The sequence below is a fragment of the Miniopterus natalensis genome, chromosome X (assembly GCF_054644295.1).
Source record: "Miniopterus natalensis isolate mMinNat1 chromosome X, mMinNat1.hap1, whole genome shotgun sequence".
In the NCBI taxonomy this organism is placed as follows: Eukaryota; Metazoa; Chordata; class Mammalia; order Chiroptera; family Miniopteridae; genus Miniopterus; species Miniopterus natalensis.
The window spans coordinates 63,767,037-63,789,914 of NC_142103.1; the positions used below are offsets into that span (position 1 = coordinate 63,767,037).

Consider the following 22,878-nt stretch of genomic DNA (forward strand, 5'->3'; position numbering starts at 1 on the left):
CTGGTTTCGGTTCTCCCGGGAGGCACTTGTGTATCAGCCAATGTGAGGAGCAGTCTAGGTTTGGTTCTGGTCTCTTAGGTAGATGGTTGATCGGAGGCTCTTTGTCAACTATTTTGAAACCTTGTAGTTGCCTGGTATTACTCCAGAGTCTTCTGTAGAGTCTTTAGGGTGCAGGGTGGCTAGTGTAGCTCAGGGTATCACTCCCCTTAGAGGATTCACTGTCAGGCGCTCACTCTGCTGGAGTTAGTCTCTGCTCCACAGCCAGCTCCTTGGTCCCTATCTTGTCCTCTGATTCTAGTTCCCCAAGCTCTGTCTTGCTGCAGCTTCAGATTGATTTCAGCCTTTTGTCTTTTCTGTATGGGCGGTTTCAGCAGCCTGGGCTCAGTGGGTTCAATTAAAAACATTCTGGTGAGCCCTTTGCCTGCCCAGCCCCCAGCAGGGGTTTTCAGGTTTTCCTCCAGTTCCCAAACAATAGTCCCTGAGACTCTTATTCTTGTACAGTCCTCCTGTGAGCTGCTCTCCCTTCCCCCTCAGGACTGTGCCCTGCAGGGGGTATCTGGGGGCTCAGTGAGCGGGACCAGGCCCTTTCCTATGGTTGGCAGTGCTCCTGGCTGCAGGATAAGCAGGTGGGCTCTGCTCCTCCATTCTCAGCTCTGGTTGGCTGGTCGCACCAGGCCCGCCCCTCAGACAGTCTACTGTGTAGTCCCGAATCCCAGCCTCCGCTGGTCTGCGCAGTGCATGCGGGGAAGGTGGGAGCCAATTCCGCAATCAAACTAAAAACACAGAAAGCAACACACAGGCAGAGAGTCCACCCTTCAAGGTCCTGCCAACTGCACACCAAGGCACCCAGTGAGAGAGGACCCAGAGTCAGCTCTACACAGCTGCTTGCACCGCTGGTCTCAGCAAAGCTGGGGCAGCTTCATGCACCACCATAGCGCCCCTCAGGGCTGGTCACCAATCCCAGCTTCTCCGCACCAGGAGCTCAGGACAGGGAGGGCACCCCCCTTCCCCCATGCCACACAGATTCAGTGCTTTCTGAGGCTCAACATAATGCCCTACAGGAAGGCACAAAGTCCTGATGTGCTGCTGTTCAGCGCAGTCCTCTCGTCCCTTACCACTTAGGCGCCACAGACCTTGGGACAGCCTTCCCTATGGTAGGCACCCTGAGCATTAGACGCTGGTTGCAGCCGCCACTAGAAGCTTTGTTTCCTAGGAAGGCTCCAACCCCTCTGGGACTCACCACTTCCCTGGGTCCCTCTGCCCTGTGTGTGGGGCGCTCCTTCCCTTTTTGTCGCTCTGGGTGTGAGATTCCCACTTTTGAATGCTGGTCTGCACTCCCGAGGGAACGGAGCCCTGCAGCCTCCAAGCCTTGCAGCTTGGAGCCCAGCACAGTCTTCAGGGGGGACTCCCCCTTCCAATAGCCCCACTCTCTTACCAGACTCCATCATGTTTCTTCATTGCTTCCCACTCACACTCCATCCACTCAGGTATGTGTCTCTGGTTTTTCCAAGCAGGTTACATAGGATTTTAGGAGTCAATCGAGTCCGTGGCTAGGATCAGGGGTGCTCTGCTGCTTTTCACAGTGCCACCATCTTCCCTCTCCCTAGTTTTTCACTTTCAACTATTATCCTATTCTTAGTCTCTTCCTTAATTGTTTCCTGGCCCTTTTTTTCAGAATCTTTTCTCTGCCTCTATTACCTCCCAGTAGTTTTTATGTTTTTTACATTTCAGTTAAATATTAGCATTTTCTACATTTTCATCACTATTAACAAAAATATACTTCTTTCTCTCTAAACTTTATTTTTCTTTGGTTTTTCTTAAGCTTTTTATTTTCTCTAGAATTGTTGATCTCCCTTCACTCTCCAAGTTCTATTTGCGCTTGGGTTGTTTCCATTGTGACTGTCAACATATTTTGTAAGATACCCCTTGTTTCCTGGAAGTTTAGACAGGTATTGTCCTGCCTTGCTAACACCTGTGCAACAGCTTTAATGACAAGGGTGGGGCTGAGACACACAGTTAGCCAAACTAAGAGGAGAGTCCTACCAAGGACTGCTCAACAACACTCCAGACCCAACCACAACAGGAGGGCCCAAAGAATTCACAAAATGGACACCCACAAAAGGGACACACCTAGAGGAAAGAGCTCAGAAGTATGAGGAAAAAGCATCTTTGAGCACCACTGGCCTCACAATACAAAATCTCACCCAAGAAGACTGGGAGACAGCAAATATATCTAACATATAGACACAAACACTAAGACCTACCAAAATGGGGAGACAAAGAACCCTCAAATCAAAGAAAAGGTAAAATCGCCACAAGAAGTCTTTGATAAGATGGAGTTAAGCAAGCTATCAGAAATAAAGTTCAGAGTATTGATTATGAAAACATTCAAGGAATTTAAGAAGACAGTAAATGATAAGATCGAGGACCTTAGTGAAAACATGAAAAAAGAGATACATAACATAAACAAAAATCAGACAGAGATAGAAAACGCTGTATCTGATATCAAAAATACACTGGAAGGAATTAAAAGAAGGCTCAATGAAGCATAGGATAGAATAAGTGACTTAGAAGACAAGGTAGAAAAAATCACACAATCAGAGCAGCAAATAGAAAAAACACTTAAAAAAGCATGAGGATAGTGTAAGGGAGCTTTGGGACAACATGAAGTGAAACAACATTCACATTATAGGAGTGCCAGATGGGGAGGAGAGAGACCAAAGGATAGAGAACTTGGTGGAGGGAATAATGGCAGAAAACTACCTTATGCTGGAGGGGGAGAAAGCCGCACAAGTTCAGGAAGCACAGGGGGGTTCCAAATAAGAGGGAACCAAAGAGACCCACTCCAACACACATCATAATTAAAATGGAAAATGTCAAGGACAAAGAGAAGATATTAAGGGCTGCAAGAGACACATGAGCTGTGACCTACAAGGGAACCCCCATAAGGCTGACAGCTCATTTCTCAGCAGCAACATTTCAGGCCAGAAGAGAGTGGCATGAAATTCTTAAAGTAATGAAAAGCAAAAACATGCAACCAAGGTTGCTTTATCCAGAAAGGCTATCATTTAATACTGAAGGTGAAATAAAGAGCTTCCCAGACTAAAAAAGGCTAAAGGAGTTCAGTACCACCAAAACAGCATTGCAAGAAATGCTAAAAGGACTGCTTTAAGAAAAAGAAGGAATAGTGAGAGAAAGGTACATCAGCATAACGGGGGAAAGGGGCATTAAATAAGTTGATATCAAAAGTAGTCTTAAATGTAAATGGGATAAAAGGTCTAATCAAGAGACATAGAGTAGCTGAATGGATAAAAAACAACACCCAAATATATGCTGTCTACAAGAGACACACCTGAGGGCAAAAGACTCACACAGGCTAAAAGTGAAGGGATGGAGTAAAATATTCCATGCAAATGGAAAAGAACAGAAAGATGGAGTAGCAATTGTTATTTCTGTCAAAATACACTTCAAAATGAAGACCACAACAAGAGACAAAGATGGTCACTATATAATACTAAAGGGGTCAATCTAACAGGAAAAAATAACCTGTATAAACATTTATGCATCCAATATAGGAGCACCTAAATATATAATAAATTTCTTGGTGGACATTAAGAGGGAGATTGACAGCAACATAATCATAATAGGGGTTTTTAACACCCCACTGTCAGCATTGGACAGATCATCAAGACAAAAATCAACAGGGAAATACACACGTTAAATGACTCAATAGACCTAAGAGATTTAATGGACATTTACAAAACATTTCATCACAAAGCAGCAGAATATACATTCTTCTCAAGTGCACATGGAAAATTATCAAAAAGAGATCACATGTTAGGGCTCAAGGCAAGTCTCTACAAATACAAAAAGATTCAAATCATATCAAGCATCATCTCAGATCACAATGCCATGAAACTAGAAATCAACCAGTAAATAAAAAACCTCAAAAATATTCAAACACATGGAAGCTAAATAGCATGCTACAAACAATTAATGGTTTACCAATGAGATCAAGGAAGAAATCAAAGGCTTCATGAAAAAAAATTTAAATGAAGAGACAACAAGCAAAAATCTATGGGGCACAGTGAAAGCAGTCCTGAGAGAAAAATTGATAGCATTATAGGCCTATCTCAAGAAATAAGAAAAAGCTCTAATGAAGCATCTAACACAAAAATAAAACAACTAGAACTAGAACAGCAAGAAAAGCTCTGAGGAAGTAGAAGGAAGAAAATAATATCAGAGCAGAAATTAATGACATAGATATTATAAAAAACTGAAAAAAATCAATGAAACCAAGAACTGGTCTTTGAAAAGATAAATAATATTGATGCACCTTTAGCCAGACTCAGGAAGAAACAAAGAGAGAAAACCCAAATAAATAAAATCAGAAATGAAAAAGGCAATATAACAACTGCCCCAACAGAAATACAAAGGATTGTAAGAAAACACTATGAGCAACTAGATGGCAATAAATTGAACAACATGGGTGAAATGGATATATTCGTAGAAGCATACAGTCTTTCAAAGGTGAATCAGGAAGAGGAAGAAAACCTGAATAGACTGATAACAACTCATGAAATTGAAGTAGTAATGAAAAACTCCCAGCAAACAAAATTCCTGGACCAGATGGATTTACAGGGGAGTTTTACCAAACATTCGAAAAAGAATTAACACCTATTCTTTTCAAATCATTCCAGAATATTCAATAGGATGGAAAACTTCAAAACTCTTTTCATGAGGCCAGCATCATCCTAATCTCAAAACCAGATAAAAATACTAAAAAGAAACAAAACTACAGGCCAATATCTCTGATGAACATAGATGCTAAAATCCTCACTAAAACACTAGCAAATCGGATCCAGCAATACATTAAAAAGATTATACAAATCATATGATCATATCAATAGATGCAGGAAAATCATTCGACAAAATCCAGCAAGCATTTCTGAAGACACTGGTACAACAGACATATAGATCAATGGAACAGAATAGGGACCCCAGAAATAAACCCAAGCCATTATTGTCAGTATTTCACAAAGGAGGCAAGAGTATACAATGGAGTAAAGACAGTCTCTTCAATTAGTGTTGCTGGGAAAATTGGACAGCTACATGCAAAAAAATGAAACTGGACCACCAGCTTTCACCATACACAAAAATAAACTCAAAATGGACAAAAGACTTAAATGTAAGTCACGAAACCATAAAAATCCTGGAAGAAAACAGAGGCAGTAAAGTCACAGACATCCCAAGTAGTGGAATTTAAACTGATACATCTCTTAGGACAAGAGAAACAAAAGAAAAAGTAAACATATGGGACTACATCAAACTAAAAAGCTTCTGCACAGCAAAAGAAAACAGCCTCAAAATACAAAGGAGCCCCAAGGTCTGGGAAAACATATTTGCCAAGGATGTATCTGATAAGGGGCTAATTTCCAAAATGTACAAAGAACTCATACTATTCAGTAAGAGGAAGACAAACAACCCAATTAAAATATGGGAAAAGGCTCTAAATGGACACTTCTCCAAAGAGTATATACAGATGGCCAAGAGACATATGAGGAAATGCTCAATGTCGCTAATCATCAGAGAGATGCAAATTAAAACCACAATGAGGTATCACTTCACACCTGTCAGAATGGTTAACATCAACAAATCAACAAACGACTTTTGCTGGCAGGGATGTAGAAAAATGGGAACCCTAGGTCACTGACGGTAGGAGTGCAGACTGATGAAACCACTATCGAAAACAGTATGGAGGTTCTTCAAGAAGTTAAAAATGGTGCTGCCTTTTGACCCAGTGATCCCACTTCTAGGAATGTATCCTAAGAATCCTGAAACACTAATCAGAAAGAATATATGCACCCCTATGTTTATCACAGCACAATTTACAATAGCTAAGGTCTGGAAACAGCCCAACTGCCCATCAGGAGATAGGTGGATAAAAAAGCTGTGGGACATATACACCATGGAATACTATGCAGTTGTAAAGAAGAATGATCTTGTATCCTTTGGGACAGTATGGATGGAACTGGAGAATATTATGCTAAGTGAAATAAGCCAGGGAGAGAAAAGCAAACATCACATGATGTCGCTTATATGTGGAGTCTAAAGAACTTAATAAACTGATGAACAGAATTTATTCAATGACATGGAAGTATAGGTCAGACTGACAAATGTCATAGGGATGGAGAAGGGCGGGAAGGTGGAGGGGGAGAGATTAACCAAAGTATTTATATGCATATATGCACAACCCAAGGACATGAACAATGGTGGGGAGAGGGACTGAGTAGGGGGACGGGCAGGGTGGAATGGGTCTTTGGGGAGAAGGGACATCATCAATATTTTAAACAAAAATAAACAAACAAAAGACAAAATGGACGGTGAGAAACACAGAAGAGTACAGTAAATATATAGGAACCATGATGGTGAAAGACTTAGAAGTCCTCTGTGGAGCCTTTACTCCATGCCTTGAAGAGGGGGTGAATTGGGTAAACAGGCAAGGTACTTAGAAAAACAGTGATGAAACAAGAGAGCCTTGGGTTACTATGGCCAACAGAGTGGTAATCTGTGCTTTTCTCCATCATAAAAATTGGTAACTTTCAATTTTTTGTTCTATAGCCCAAAAGGCCACTGAAAATATGTTCTGTTTTACCTCTTGGTAAGCTTCCTGAAAACCAGCATCCTTAACTTTCCACTCACCTCATTGTATTCCAGGGAAAGTTGCTCAAAATATAAGCTTTTTTTGGTAATTAATTCACTTTTAGATAGAAAAAAGAATACAGTACTTACCAGTACAATTCACAACACCCTTACCTTTTTCTGCTGGGCTCAAAACAGTGACTGTGAAAAGAGAGGAAAAGGTCAAAATTAGTGATATTTAAAAACATTATTTTTCTAATCCATTTCTCTATAGCATTATTTTTAAGCAAGTTTGTCAATGGTATTTTAGGAAATCACTGGCCTGCTGAGATAAAGGAAGCTAAGGATTAAATCTCACTCTTTGCTATCTTCTTTCACCTTAAACCTTGAGTAATTAAGAATTTCTACTAATTCAACAAATACAGGTATAACCTGATTTAAAATAAAACAGTAAATGGAAACGCCAAAAACTTAAGAACTTAAAAGCTGATAAATTAGGAGATTATTATTCATTTTAAGAAAGTATTCACTGTAGAACATCTTTAAATACCAAGCATCTCTTGTATATTCAGAGGTAACGTAGCGTGGAGGTTTCAGACCAGCTCTGAAGTAAAACTGGGTGAGAAGCCCAGTTACACTATTTTGTGGCCCTGCAAAAGATTCTTAACTTCTCTAACAGTACCTTCCTTACAAGGTTACTTGAGATTTAAATGAGTCAATACATAAAAAATGCTGCTTAGCATAATATCTGGCACAAGGTAAGTGCTTACTGAATATTAGTTATTATTACATTTGAACTAATATGTCATAGACTATCTGAACTGAAAGGGAATTTAGTGATTATCTCATTTATCTGTCATTTTAACGATGTGAAAAATGCACTAGAGTAGTATGAAATTAATTGCTCAAGATCATAGAGGGAGTTAGCAATAGAGTAAGGACTAGATTCCAGCCTGAAGGGCTTTTTCCATGTGCTGTGTGAACCTTTCCCAATCATTCCTTGCTGGCAATTGTGATCTTTAATTCAGACTGTCTTTTGTATAAAGTGAGGCCTACCTGTCTTTACTCACCAACAGCATCGGTGTGCATTTGTACTAGGTGCTACAGTAAGGTTAAATTACAAGGCATGACTATCAATCATGAGAAACTATTAAATTAAGATAGTTTCTGTACACAATGATAAACACTTAAAAACCAGAAAAAAAATGAGGTTAAAAAAAAAGCCAGAGGATTTAACTACATTCTAGGTATTATTTCCTTGTGTTCTTCTTTAGTTATGCTTTCTCTTTCTCTTCATTTTCAAGTCTACTTTTGTTGAGTCTTTAAAAATTCTTTTAATGATCATTTGACAAAAACCTGTTCCATTTTGTCTGTGTTAAAAATCTGACAACATGAAGTCTTTTTTTCCTTATATATCTACCTGAAGATTGACAGCAATTACTTTTTTCCAGTTAAAGAATCCAATTTAAAAATGATGAAAAGAAGCACGTACATCCTTTATACAATAAAAATAGAAGTAGAAACAAGAAACCTTGATGGTTCAAACTGGAAAGTCATGATGTTTGCACATACATGTTACATGATTGAATCAGTTTCAGTAGACCTTGAATTGGGTTAATAATATCTCTTTCAAATGGAGTCAGAAAGTGAGCAGAGTAGTTTGGAGACCATACTAATAAAGAGTAAGTGACAGTCTTCTAGTTTGTGAACAGGTGGAGGTGCAGGAAGAATAGTGCACTTGGAGAAGGCATGGAAGTTCTATGTCCCTTCCTACATACCTTGCCCTCTGAATCTCTTTCATTTGGCTCTTCCTGAGTTACACAGTATTGTAATAAACCAGTAATCTTGTTCAGCATAACACATGGCATATTTAAGCCTTTTAATAAATGATGGCTGAATGGATACAAATGAATCAATATTAATGATGGCAAAAGAGAAGCTCCAGTATCTTCTTTGGGACAATGTCATAATTAGAAACCACATTTCTAATCAAGGCTTCAACATTAAATAGTCAATAAGATCAATCTCAGGTTGTAAAAGCAGAGACAGAGCAGCCACGCATTCTTGTCTTTATTTAAGAAAGCCCAGCCAGGCGTGGCTCAGCGGTTGAGTGTCGACCTAGGATCCAGGTGATCGGGGTTCGATTCCCGGTCAGGGCATGTGCCCGGGTTGCAGGCTTGATCAATGACTCTCTCATCATTGATGTTTCTATCTCTCTCTCTCCCTCTCCTTTCCTCCCTCTGAAATCAATAAAGATATATTTTTAAAAAAAAAAAGTCTGCAGAGTCAACAGCAATCAAGACTCAACTACAGACAGGTGAAGAGAAGATGGCAGCCAAATAGGCAGAACTTTCTTGCACCTCCTCCCAGGATCAAAAGGAAAATGTGGTAGGCAGTTACACAGACATGATCAGCAAGGACAGGTCCTCAGGATGGAAAACCCCAGGTGCCCAGCAAGGGAAATTATAGGGTGTGACCTTACCCAAAGGTGGCCTTTCTTTCCTCCCCTAGCATATCGATGGTCATTGGGTTTGGATCCCCTGACCTTTCCTCCCTAGAGATAACATCTAGTTGTATTTTAGCTCCAGGCCCACAAAAACAACAAAACCAGCCCCAGCTGACCTCAGAACTTGTTGCACTGGATAATGATTCCCATCCTGGCACTGACCAACCAGTGGAGGAGATCACAACCCTGAAAGGGTATACCTGGAAAACTGCCAAAGATACTATTGAGATCTTCCCCTGGGACCTCCCTAGAGCCAGTGCTTTTCTTTCCCCTTCTTCCCTTCCCCTCCCCCAAGCACCTTATTATTACCATTAGCTTCCTCACTACCAAGCTCCAAGAGCACTTCCATTACCTCAATAACTTGTTGAATAAGCCCATTTTTTCTATGAATAAATTCTTCTACCTTTGTGATTTTATAAATAAATATTTTCTTATCCTTTGGGTATTGGCTCTTTTTTTAAATTTTTTGAATATTGTTTTTGTCTTTTTTTAAAATTTATCTTTTGTATTTTTTTTAATTTATCATTTAAAAAAATTTATTGTTGAAAGTATTACAGATGTCCCCATTTTCCCCCATTGACTCCTACCCCACCTTCACCTACCACCCCAGGCCTTCACCACACTATTGTTTCTGCCCATGGGTTATGCATATATTCATATAAATTCTTTACTTAATCTCTCCCCACCCACCCCCACCTTCCCTCTGAAATTTGTGAATCTGTTCCATGCTTCCAAGTCATTGAATCAATTTTTTTTTGTTTTTTAGGATTTGCAGCAGTGATTTTTTTTTTAAATTTATCTTTTTTGTTGAAAGCACTACAGGTGTCAAATTTCCCCCCCAACTGACCCCCTCCATCTCTCTCCCACCCCCTCCTCAGGCCTTCACCACATCATTATCTGTGTCCATGGGATATGCACATATGCATATAACTTCTTTGGTCAATCTCCTCCAACACTCCACCCCCCTTCCCTCTTTCATCTGAAATATGATTGTCTGTTACATGTGTGAATGTCTCTGGATCCACTTAGTTTGTCAGATTCTTTTGTTCATTAGTTTCTTCTTTAAGATGCTTCAGCATTTCACGTAGTAATGGTCTGGTGGTGATGAACTCCTTTAGCTTTTTCTTGTCTGAGAACCTCTTTATCTGACCTTCAATTCTAAATGATAGCTTTGCTGGGTAGGGTAATCTTGGTTATAGGTTCTTGCTTTTTATCGCTTTGAATATTTCTTGCCACTCCCTTCTAGCCTGCAAGGTTTCTGTTGAGAAATCAGCTGACAGCCTATGAGTGCTCCCTTGTAGGTAACTAACTGCTTTTCTCTTGCTGCTTTTTAAATTCTCTTTGTCTTTAAACTTTGGCATTTTAATTATGATGTGTCTTGATGTGGGCCTCTTTGGGTTCCTTTTGTTTGGAACTCCCTGTGCTTCCTGGACTTGTAAGTCTATTTCTTTCCCCATGTAGGGGAAGTTTTCTGTCATTAATTTTTCAAGTAGGTTTTCAATTTTTTGCTCTTTTTCTTCTCTTTCTGATATGCCAATAATATGAATGCTGAGCTGCTTGAAGTTGTCCCAGAGACTCTTTACACTACCTTCATATTTCTGGATTCTTTTTTCTTTTTGCTCTTCTTGTTGGGTTATTTCTGTTTCCTCATATTCCAAATTGCTGATTTGATTCTCAGCGTCCTTTACTCTACTGTTTATTCCCTGTAAATTATTCTTCATTTCAGTTCATATATCCTTCATTTCTGATTGGTATTTGATTAAGTCATCGATAGTCTTGCTTGTTTTCATAATGTCTTACTAATATGTTTGAGCATCCTTAAAACCAAAATTCTGACCTCTGTATCTGTTAGCTTGCTTGGATCTATTTCATTTAGTTCCTTTTCTGGAGATTTCTTCTATTCTTTCCTTTGTGACACGTTTCTTTGCCTCAACATTTTGGCTGCTTCCTGGCGTTTGTTTCTATGTATTAGGTAGAGCTGTTACGTCTTCTGGAATTTGTAGAGTGGCTTTGTGTAGTAAGTGTCCTGTAGGGTTCAGTAGCTTAGCCTCCCCAGTCACTTGAGTTAGGCCTTCTAGGTGCTTCTCTGTGTGGCTTGTGTGCACTGTCCTGCTGTAGTTGAGCCTTGGTTGCTGTTGGCATCACTGGGAAGAATTGACCCCCAGGTCAATCAGCTGTCAGGAGCAGCTGCAACTATAGTCAAAGAGCTGTTATGCTGGAGACACCCCTATGGAGGAGGATTTACTTCAGTGGAGCTTTGCTGTTCACCAAGTGCACCCTTTGAGTGTGTCACTGGTGGATGTGGTAGGGTTGTAATCCAGCGTGATCGAGTCTGACCACCAGGTGCACTGTTTCTGGGGTCTCCAGGGAGGTGCAAAGTCAGTCTCTGCCAGTGTTTTTCCCAGGGCCACCCAGCAATGGCTAAACAGCAAAACGTAGTTGGTTGCTATTTGTGCTCGGCTTGGAGATGTCCAGAAGAGGCCAAGCTATGAACCAATGCAGGGTGCCACTAGTGCCAAGCCTGGGGCCACTTAAGCCTTATGGGGCAAGCTGCTGCTTGTTTGAGATTTTAGGAAAGTCCTAAACATAAGGCTCAAGAGGCTACTTGCATAGAAAAGCCATTGGAAATGGCTTGGATGAGCTTGCAAGTAAGCAGGGGCAGGTTCTCTGGGAATCACCAGGGCGGAGCCAAAGGTGTGAGTCAATTGCTGGAGATTCAAATATGGCACCTACTTGTCAGCTCTTTCGGGGGAGGGCTCGCCCAAGGAACAATGGTCTCTGCCACCTCTTCTGTTTGGGAAAAGCTGCTCCTCCAGCTCTTGCCCCAATTTCAGGCAAGTTAGTTCTTCCTTAAATGTCCCAGGTTCCTTTCAAGCTCCTCCCCAGCACTGAAGCTCAGAGGGAGCATGTCTGAGTTTGTACTCAGGCCTTTTAAGAGGAGCTTCCTGGGGCTCCTGCACTCTGCTACCCTCACTGATTTTCACAGCCTGAATTTATGGTGACTTCTCTTCCAGGCCCTGGAGCCCTGGGCTTGAGGGTCTGATGTGGGGCTGGGGCCTCTCACTCCTCTGGGAAACTTCCACTGCCGAGATATCCCTCCTGGGTTTAAATCGAGGCACCTGGTGTGGGCCTGTGGCTGGGCCTCCACAATTCAGCCCAGATTCCCGCACATCTCCACCTCTCTTACTGGACTCGTTGCTTCTTCAGTTCCCTGGTTGTAGGGCTTCTGTTCAGCTAGATTTCAGAAGGTTCTGAGTGATGGTTGTTCTGTATCTTATTTGTAATTTTGATGTGGTTGTGGGAGGCAGCGGGTACAGCTGTTACCTACACCACCATCTTGTTTCTTCTACTGAATCTATTTTGATCATTATTTTATTATGTTCTTCAGATTCCATATATAAGAGAGACCATGTGATATTTGTCTTTCTCTGTCTGGCTTATTTATTTTGCTTAGCATAATATTCTCTAGGTACATTCATACTGTACCAAAGGGTAAGAGATCCTTCTTCTTTATAGCTGCATAGTATTCCATGGTGTAAGTGTCCCATCATATCCACAAGTCAAGTACCAAAGTTTTGAACCCATGTCTGGCTTGACCCTGCAGGTCCCACACCTGGTGCCATCCCCACCGCCGACAACAAAAATATAACTAAATTGGGAAAATTTACCCAGAATTACCAACTGAGGTCTAGCTGAGAAGGAGACATATCAAGGAAGGGCAGAAAACACCTGGAAACTAGTAGTAAAGGCAAGGTCAGGAGAGGGGTTGACCCAGCTTCCACACACGGCAGGCTGTGAGGATGGATTTCTCAGTTACAGGAGGGTTATTTTCCTGAAAAGATCCAGCCCTGGAGCTGATGCTAGGCTCCACAGCGCAGAGAACCAGAGCAGAGACCAGTGGTCCACATAACACCCAGCTGTGAAACGTGGCATGGTGGTTGGCTGCCTTAGAGTCTAGAGTAGGTCCGTTAAAATGTAGCAGTGCATTTTTGTTTGATTTTTTTTTTTGTTTTTTCAAACCCAGAGCCTGCAGGAGATTTGTCTGCACTTACTCACTGGGGTTTTGGAGGGAGGAGGGCAGTGCTTTCTCGAGGTGCCTAAAGAGAGGCTTGGGAGGGAATCATTGCGGGGGAGATGTGAAAAAGGAGCATCTGGGAGTCCTGCATCTAGTCATACCACGTCAAACCAACAGGGCCATTTGTTTTGAGAGGCACTATCCCCTCCCAGAAACCACCTCACCCTAGGTCATAGAGCCCACCACACCCTCAGAAGCTCTGCCTGCCACATCCTGCATTTTGACCTTTGCGGAGGAATAGCAGCAGAGGCCAAATCTTCCAGTTTGAACAGTCTCAGGAAGTGTCAGTGACTAAATAAGGGGTAGGGTCATCCACCCCACTATCTGGGGGACCTGACTGGTGCTTCCAACACACAGGAGAGCTGACAGAAACTCTAGATTTCCAGCTGATGTCACTGGACTACATATGAGGATCTCTGCCCAGGTGAGGGCAAAGAAATATTCTGGGACATTCTCAGAAGAGTAGCTCTGGGGTGGGGAAACACACCCACCACTTTTCCTGAAATCTGAACAGCACTTCTCTCTCGTGGGAGACCCAGAGGTCTATACTCCAGATTCCACCTATAGCCCTTTCAGAAACAGACTTTTGAGTAATTAAGATTGACAGGTGGGCTGACAGGCAAAGGCAGGCAGAGGTGGAACCTGGGGAACCTGGAGAAGGTTGCTGATCCAACCCTGTACCCCCTACTGCTAGCAAACAAGTGTTAGAGTGCAGCTTGGTGCAGCCCATGCACAGCCAAGTCCTGTGGTGAGGGACACAAACTGTGGATCCCTTAGAGGCTTAAACAGAGCACTGAAAGCCAAACGAGGAGAGTTTCTAAAAGTAGTTAGCACCTAAGTGCCACAAGGGAAGCCCAGAATTGGCAACAGAACAGTCAGCTGCAGCCATCAAAAGAGCAGAACACAAAGAGAGCTTCCAGGAGGCACTAAACTCTCCTTAGATGAATGCCACTTTAATCTTTTTTTCTTCTGTTTATTTTGCTTTTTAACTTCCTTTTATTTTTTTAACTTATCTTCATTATCTACCTGCTTTATTAATTTTTTATTATTTTACTCTCTATTGTTTCTTTCAAATATCTAACTATTCTCTTCTCTTTTACTATTGTATTTTTTTTCCTTTTTCTCCTGCTTTCCAATCTTATGTCCTTTTCTTATTTTGTATCTATCTGTTTTCTATTTCCCTCTTCACATTTTTTTCTACCACTTTCACTTTATATCAGTTTCTTTCCCCTATTCTTTATTCTTATTTTCTTTACTTCATCTCTGCCTCTTTATATTCCTTTTTCTCCCCACTTTTTTTCCTCATAATTTTTTTCTTCTTCCTTTTCTATCATTCTTGTTCTTTTTCCTCTTAATTCTCTCTTCTTTTGTGGTTACTGTTGTTGTTGTAGTTGGGGTCTTGTGTATATTTTTGTTTTGTTACTTTTGCTTGTTTGGTTTTGTTGTATTTTGTTCTGTTCTATTAGCACCTCTATGACAGCTCATGCACATGTTAGGTGATGAGCCTCACAGTGAGCCAGAGTGAGTGGTGATTTCACCCATGAACAAGACAAGAACATTCAAGACCCAATTACAACAGGAAAACTAAAATAACAAACAAAGAGCACTCCTTATAGTAAGAAGCTCATGTGATCTAAGAGACTGCATCATCGGCTCCCACAAAACACTTACTACATAAGACCACCTCACAAATACTGGGAGGCAAACAGTTTGATCTAATACATAGAAACAAATACAAATGGACAGCAAAAATGGGGAGACAAAAAAACAACCCCCAATTTAAAAAAAGGAGGAATAACCAGAAAAAAGCTAAATGATATGGAAGCATGAAATTTGTCAAATAAAGAATTCAAAGTAATGGATGTAAGGATGTTCAAACAAGTTAATAAGACTATAGCAGCATAAAAAATAGGTAGAAAACATGAATATGAATCAAGTAGAAATGAAGGATAACACAGCTAAAATAATTTTTTTAAAAAAACTTTGGAAGGAATTAACAGTAGAATAGGAGGGGCTGAGGACTGAATCAGTGAATTAGAAGACAACATAGGAAACAAAAACACCCATTAAGAGCAAAAATTAGAAAAAAAATTTAAAAGCAGGAGGGTAGTTTAAGGGAGGTTTAGGACAACATGAAAACTAACAATATTCACATCATAGGGATATCAGAAGGAGAAGAATCTGAGCAAAGAATTGGAAAACTTTCTGAAAAAATAATGACAGAAAATTTCCCTAACCTGGTGAAGGAAAAAGCCACTCAAGTTCACGAAACACAGAGAGTCAAAACCACTATGAACTAGAAAGACTCAAACCTATACACATCATAATTAGAATGGAAAATTTTAAGACAAAGACAGAACCTTAAAGATTGCAGAAGAGAGGCAGAAAGTTACCTACAAGAAAGATCCCATTAGACTGTCAGCTGATTTCTCAATAGAAACACTTCAGGCAGAAGGGAGTAGCATGAAGTATACAAATTAATGGAAAGCAAAGGACTTAATCTAAGACAGCTCTATCCAGCAAGGTTATCAATAAAAACTGAAGGTGAGATAAAGAGATGTGCAGACAGATTAAAAGGCTAAAAGAGTTACTACCACCAAACCAACACTGCAAGAAATGCTAAAGGGACTGTTGTAAGAAGAAAGAGAGAGAGAGAGACAGAGAGGGAGAGAGAGGGGAACACAGGCATAAAGAATGAATATAGCAACAAATAAGTACATATCAATTACAATACTGAATGCAAATGTGTTAAATGATCCAATCAAAAGACAGAAGGTAGCTGAATGGATAAAAAAAATCACCCATATATATGCTGTCTACAAGAGACTTACCTAAGAAAAAAGATTCACACAGAGTGAAAGAGAAGGGATGGAAAAAAATTTTCCATGCAAATGGAAATGAAAAAAATGGCAGGGAAAGCAATACTTATATCTGACAAGTAGACTTCAAAGCAAAGGCAATAAAGAGAGAAAAAGAAGGACACTACATAATAATAAAGGGATTGCTAGGAAAGGACAATATAACCCTGGTAAACATATCTGCACCCAATATAGGAATACCTAAATATATTAAAAAAGCTCTTGGAGGACTTTAAGGGAGAAATCAAAAGTAATAGAGTTATAGTAGGGGACTTTAACTCCCCACTAACATCACTGGATAGATCTTCCAGACAAACAATCAAAAAGGAAACAGAGACCTTAGATGACACACTAGATCACATGGATTTATTCGACATATACAGCAAATTCTAACCCTAAGCTGCAGAACATAAATTCTTCTCAAGTGCACGTGGAACATACTTAATGATAGAACACATGTTAGGTCATTAAGTAAGTCTCTAAATTTCAAGAGGACTGAAATCATATCAAGCATATTTTCAGATCACAGTGTCATGAAACTAGAAATCAACTAAACTAAAAAACACTCAAAAATAATCAAGCACCTGGATTCTGAAATCCTCTACAAAATATTAGCAAATGGGATCCAGCTATATATTAAAAAGATCATCCATCATGAACAAGTGGTATTTATTCCAGGGATGCAACACTGGTACAATATTTGCAATTCCACAAATGTGATATATCAAAAACAAATCGAAAGACAAAAAAATCACATGATCATATCAATAGATGCAGAAAAAGCATTCAGCAAAGTTGAACCCTCATTATTGATAAAAAGTCTGAGCAAAGTGGAAATAGAGGGATCATACCTCAACATAATAAAGGCCATATATGACAAACTACAGCCAACATCATACTCAATGGGCAAAATATAAAACCATTTCCCCTAATAACAGCGTCAAGATAAGGATGTCCACTTTCACCACTCTTATTCAACATAGTACTGGAAGTCCTATCCATAGCAATCAGACAAGAAAAAAAAAGGCATTCAAATTGAAAAGGAGGAAGTACAACTGTCATTCTTTGTAGATGAAATGATACTGTACATAGAAAACTCTAAAGACTCCACCAAACTACTACTAAATTTAATAAATGAATTAAGCAAGGTAGCAGAATACAAAATTAACACAGAAATCCATGGCATTTTTATACACCAACAATTATCTCACAGAAAGAGAAACTAAAAAAATAAAATCCCATTTACCATCACAACAAAAAAATTAAGACACTGAGAAATAAACTAAACCAAGGAAGTGAAAGACTTAAACTCAGAAAACTACAGGACAATGAAAAAAGAGATAAAAAAATATATAAAAGAGTTGAAGAATATATTGTGTTCATGGATTGTAGAATCAACATCATTAAATTGTTCATACTACCCAAAGTAATCTACAGATTCAATGCAATTTCATGAAAATAACAACGGCAAACTTCACAGATCTAGAAGAAACACTCCAAAAATAGATATAGAACCAAAAAAAAAAAAAACCCTGAATAGCCATGGTAATCTTGAGAAAGAACAAAGCTGACCTGATCACAACACTAAATATTAAGTTATACTACGAAGCCACTATAATCAAAACAGACTTATCCTGCCAAACAAACAGGCATATAGATCAATGGAACAGAACAGAGAACCTAGAAATTTACCCAAACCACTACGCTCAATTAATATTTGACAATGTAGGCAAAATTATACAGTAGAATAAAGATAGTCTCTTCAAAAAATGGTGTTAGAAAAATTGGACAGGTACATGCAAAAAAAGAAACTAGACCACCAACTAACACCATACACAAGAATAAATTCAAAATGAATAAAAGACTTAAATGTAAGATGTGAAGCCTTAAAAATCCTAGAAGAATACATAGGCAACAAAATATAAAATATCTCAGGTAGAGGAATATTCACATATACATCTTCTAGGGCAAGAGAAACCAAGTAAAATATAAAGTAATGGGAGTATATCAAACTAAAAGCTTCTGCACAGCAAAGGAATCCAGTATCAAAGTGAAAAGGCAACCCACTGTATGGGAGAACATATTTGCCAATGATACATCTGATAAGGGGTTAATTTCCAATATATATAAAGTACTCATACAGCTCAACAAAAGGAAAACAAACAATCCAATTAAAAATGGTCAGATGATCTGAAGAGAAATTTTTCCAAAGAGGACATACAAATGGCCAAGAGAAATTTGTAAAAATGCTCAATATCTATAATAATCAAAGTGATGCAAATTAAAACAACCTGCCAGAATGCCTATCCTCAACAAATCAACAAACAAGTGATGGCAAGGATATGGGGAAAGGGGAACCCTAGTACACTGTTGGTAGGAATGCAGAGTGGTACAGCCACCATGGAAAACAGTGTGGAGTGTCTTCAAGAAATTAGAGATGGAACTCCCATTTGACCCAGTGATCCCACTTCTAGGTATATCTCTTAAGAGGCCTGAAACAAAAATCAGAAAGAGCATATGCACCCCTTTGTTCATACAGGATTAGTTACAATAGCTCAGATCTGCAAACAGCCCAAGTAGACAAATGGATTAAAAAACTGTAGTACATTTACACAATGGAATACTATGCAGCTCTAAAATACAAGGATCTCTTACTAATTAAGACAGCATGAAGGGACCTAGAGAGTATTATGCTAAGTTAAATAAGTCAGGCAGAGAAAAACAAATATCACATGATCTCACTTTTATGTGGAGTCTAATGAACTAAATAAACTGATGAAAAAAATTAACTCAGAGACATTGAATCCTGCAACAACCTGACATATAGCAGAGGGAAAGGGGGTGGGTGGGAAGAGCATAACTAAAGAATTTATATGCACATATGTATAACACATGGATACAGAAAATAGGATGGTGAAAGCCTCAGGATGGGGTAGGTGGGGGTGCAGGGGGTCAATGGGGGTGGAAAGGTGGTGATCTGTAAAACTTTCCACAATAAAGATAAATTTTTAAAAAGACTCAGTTACAACAGGAAGGCTCACATAACTCATATCAGAGAAACTCCTGAATCACACAGCTCGGGAAGTAAGGGAGTCTGCAGAACTGAGCCTCACAGTACCCCTACAAGAGAAGAGCACTCTTCAAAAACAGGGAGATGTAGACGGTCCACCTGATACATAAAAATAAATACAGCAATTCAGCCAAAATGAGTAGATAACGACACATGCCCCAAATGAAAGAATAAAAGAAATCTCCAGAAAAAGAACTAAATGAAAGGGAGGCAAGCAATGTACCAAATAAAAAGTTAAAATACTTATAAGGATCCCCAAGATGCTTAGTGAGAACTTCAACAGCATAAAAATGCATAGAAGCCATTAAAGAAAGAACCAGTCAGAAATGAAGAATACAATATATGAAATGAAGATAACCTTAAAAGGAATAAACAACAGATTATACGTAGCAGGGTACGGAATCAGCGATTTGGAAGACAAGGTAGCAGAAAACACACAATCAGAACAGCAAAAAGAAAAAAGAATTTTAAAAATGAAAGTTCAAGGGACCTATGGGACATCGAGTGTTAAAAAATCCACATCATATGGTTATCAGAAGGAGAAGAGAGAGAGGAAGGGACTAAGAACCTATCTGAAGAAATAATGACTGAAAACTTCCCTAACATGGTGAGGGGGAAAAAAGCACACAATTCTAGAAAGAACAGATGAACCAAATAAGATGAGCCCAAAGAACCGAAGACCAAGACACATCATAATTAAAATGGCAAAGGTTAAAGACAAAAATAGAAATTTAAAAGTAGTACAAGAAATGTACATAGTTACCTACAAGAGAACCCCATAAATCTGTCAGCCTATTTCTCAACAGAAAACTTTCATACAACAACTGAATACAACCAAGACTACTCTACACAAGAAGGCTATCATTACAAATTGAAGAAACAGTACCTCCCCAGATAATAAAAAGCTAAAGGAGTTCATCACCAACAAACCAGTATTACAGCAAATGTTTAAGGTACTTCCATAGGAAGAAGAAAGAACTTGGATTGGTAAACACACAACACAGTACACAAATGATATAGTAAAGAACTGTACACGTGAAATGTAATTTTATTAACCAATGTCACCTGAATAAATTCAATAAAAAGTAAATAATAATAGTGTTTATATAAAAAAGGAAACAGGAACATAATTATAAATAATAAAACGGCAATAAATACATACCTATCAATAATCCCTTTAAATGTAAATGGTTTATATGTTTTAATCAAAATACATAGCATAGCAGAATTGTGTCTACAAGAGAACCAATTCAGAACAAAAGATACAGACTGAAACTAAAAAGATATAAAAAAAAACCTCATTCAAATGGAAACAAACAAAAAGCTTGAGGAGCAATACTTACATCAGACAAAATAGACTTTAAAACACAGGTATAAAAACAGAAAAAGAAGGATATTACATGATGATAAAGGGAGCAATCCAGGATTAAAGATGGTAGAGAACTGACTAGAAGTTATACTGACATTCTCATGGGATCAAACTGGAATTACAACTAAAATATAGAAAAACCATCCTGAAATAATCAACTTCAACTAAAGATGAGCTGGAGAGCATCCTCATAACCAGGGATGAAAAGTGGAGGCTGCATAGAGACTAGTAGGAATGCAGAGGCATGAGAGGGATGGCTGAGCTCCCACAAGCAGCAGCTGAAGGACAAGAGGGATATCTCAGCTGTGGGGGGATTCCACTGAGGACTCTGGGGCCTAATCCCGAAGCTGGGGTTCTCAGCCAAGAATGCCAGAACTGAGAAAGGTGCTCACATAACATCTGGCTGTGAAAAGTAGCCAGGTTTCTGAGTGCCAGGGAGAGACAGCTGGAAATTCAGGCACCCACTTAATGAGCCAATGCACAAAGTTTTGTATGCAGCCACTCACCTAGGGCTCCAGAAGAGGGAGGGCATAGTGCACTGGAGCTGTGTAAGGAAAATCTAGGATTGTGGGCTCTGGGGATAAAGCACAAAGGGCACCTCTGTGGATTCTTGTGTGAAGTCATTCCCCCATATTGGAGATGCAGACATTTAACTTCCATGCAGCTTTTGCCTGAGGGGGAAGCAAATATCCCACCCTGCAGGAAAACCTCTCACCCTACCCAAGGGAGTTTCTACAGCCAGAGGCTCATTAAGAGAATCAGATTAATCAGCATTCAGGCAGAGATAGACTTCAGACTCCTTGGGGTCTTTGCCTGATCTTCTTCTGGACCAGGGCCATGGAAAAACAGATTTGGTGTGCATCTTGGTCCTGTCTAAATGCACTCAGCCCCAAAAGAGAGGACCTCAAGCTGTGGGTGCTTGACAGCTCCCAACAGGGTACTCAAGGCCAGTCACAAACAGAGCCTGACATTGGCCTGCACCAGAGACCTTCCAAAAAGACTGAGAGTCCTACCAGGTCTACCTAATACATAGAAACAAACACAAACAGGGAGCTAAAATGGGGAAACTAATAATCAAGACCCAAAGGAAAGAACAAGAGAAGTCACCAAAAAAGAGCTAAATGAACTAGAGATAAACAATCTGTCAGATATAGAGTTCAGAATACTGATTGTAAGGATGCTCAACAGCATGAAAAAAAGATGGAAACTATGAAGGAAATTAAGACTGACATAGCAGAAATAAGGAATGCACTGGAAGGAAAAAACAGCAGATTACAGGAAGATGAGGATCGAACCAGTGAATTAGAAGACAGGATAGAAAAAAATCACTCATTCAAAGATTAAAAAACAGGAGGACAGTCTAAGGGAGCTGTGGGACAACATGAAAAGTAACAATATTTGCATCATAGGAGTGCCATAGGAGGTCAAAAGTGAGCAAGGGATAGAGAACCTGTTTGAAGAAATGATGACAGAAAACTTCCCTAACCTGGTGAAGGAAAAAGTCACACAAGTTCAGGAGGCATAGAGAGTCCCAAGCAAGAAGAATCCAAAGAGGCCCATACCCAGACACATCATAATTAAAATGTCAAAAATCCAAGACGAAGACAGAATCTTAAAGGCAGCAAGAGAAAAGCAATCTGTTACCTACAAAGGAGCTCCCATAAGGCTGTCAGCTGATTTCTCATCAGAAACTCTACAGGCCAGAAGGGAATGGCATGAAGTATTCAAGGTAATGCAAAACAAGGATCTGAAACCAAGACTACTCTATCCAGCAAGATTATCATTCAAAATATATGGTGAAATAAAGAGCTACCCAGGCAAAAAAAAAAAAAAAAAAGGGCTAAAGGAGTTTATCATTACCAAACTAGCATTGCAGGAAATGTTAAATGGACTGCTGCAATAATAAGAATAGAGAAAGAAACATAGGCATAAAGAATTAAAATGGCAATAAATAAGGATCATTCAATAATAACCTTAAGGGCTTTAAGGGAGAGGTCCATAGCAATACAGTCATTGCTATGGACTTTAACACCCCACTGACTTCACTAAATAGATCATCCAAACAAAAAGTCAACACAGAAACTGTGACTCTAAATGGCACACTGGATCAAATGGATTTAATTGATATTTACAGAACATTTCACCCCAAAGCTGCAGAATATACATTCTTCCCAAGTGCACATGGATCATTCTTAAAGATAGACCACATGTTAGGAAACAAAACCAGTCTCTACAAGTTCAAGAAGATTGAAATCATATCAAGCATTTCAGATCACAAGGGCATGAAATTAGAAATCAACCACGATAAAAATACTGAAAACATTCAAACACATGGAGGCTAAATAACATGTTATTAAA

General features: G+C 39.5%; 1 protein-coding gene across 3 annotated transcripts in view; it reads right to left on the minus strand.

Annotated features, from left to right (window-relative positions):
• The window catches only part of ZDHHC15 (zDHHC palmitoyltransferase 15), a 166,394-nt gene that overhangs the window by 127,222 nt on the left and 16,294 nt on the right, over positions 1-22,878 (minus strand). For 2 of the 3 annotated variants that reach the window (XM_087813659.1, XM_016203894.2), the window contains exon 2: positions 6,817-6,843. In XM_087813659.1, the coding sequence (XP_087669785.1) occupies positions 6,817-6,843 (27 nt within the window). Of the gene's footprint in view, positions 1-6,792; positions 6,844-22,878 lie in introns of all 3 variants that reach the window. The other variant, XM_087813658.1, reaches the window with a different exon arrangement.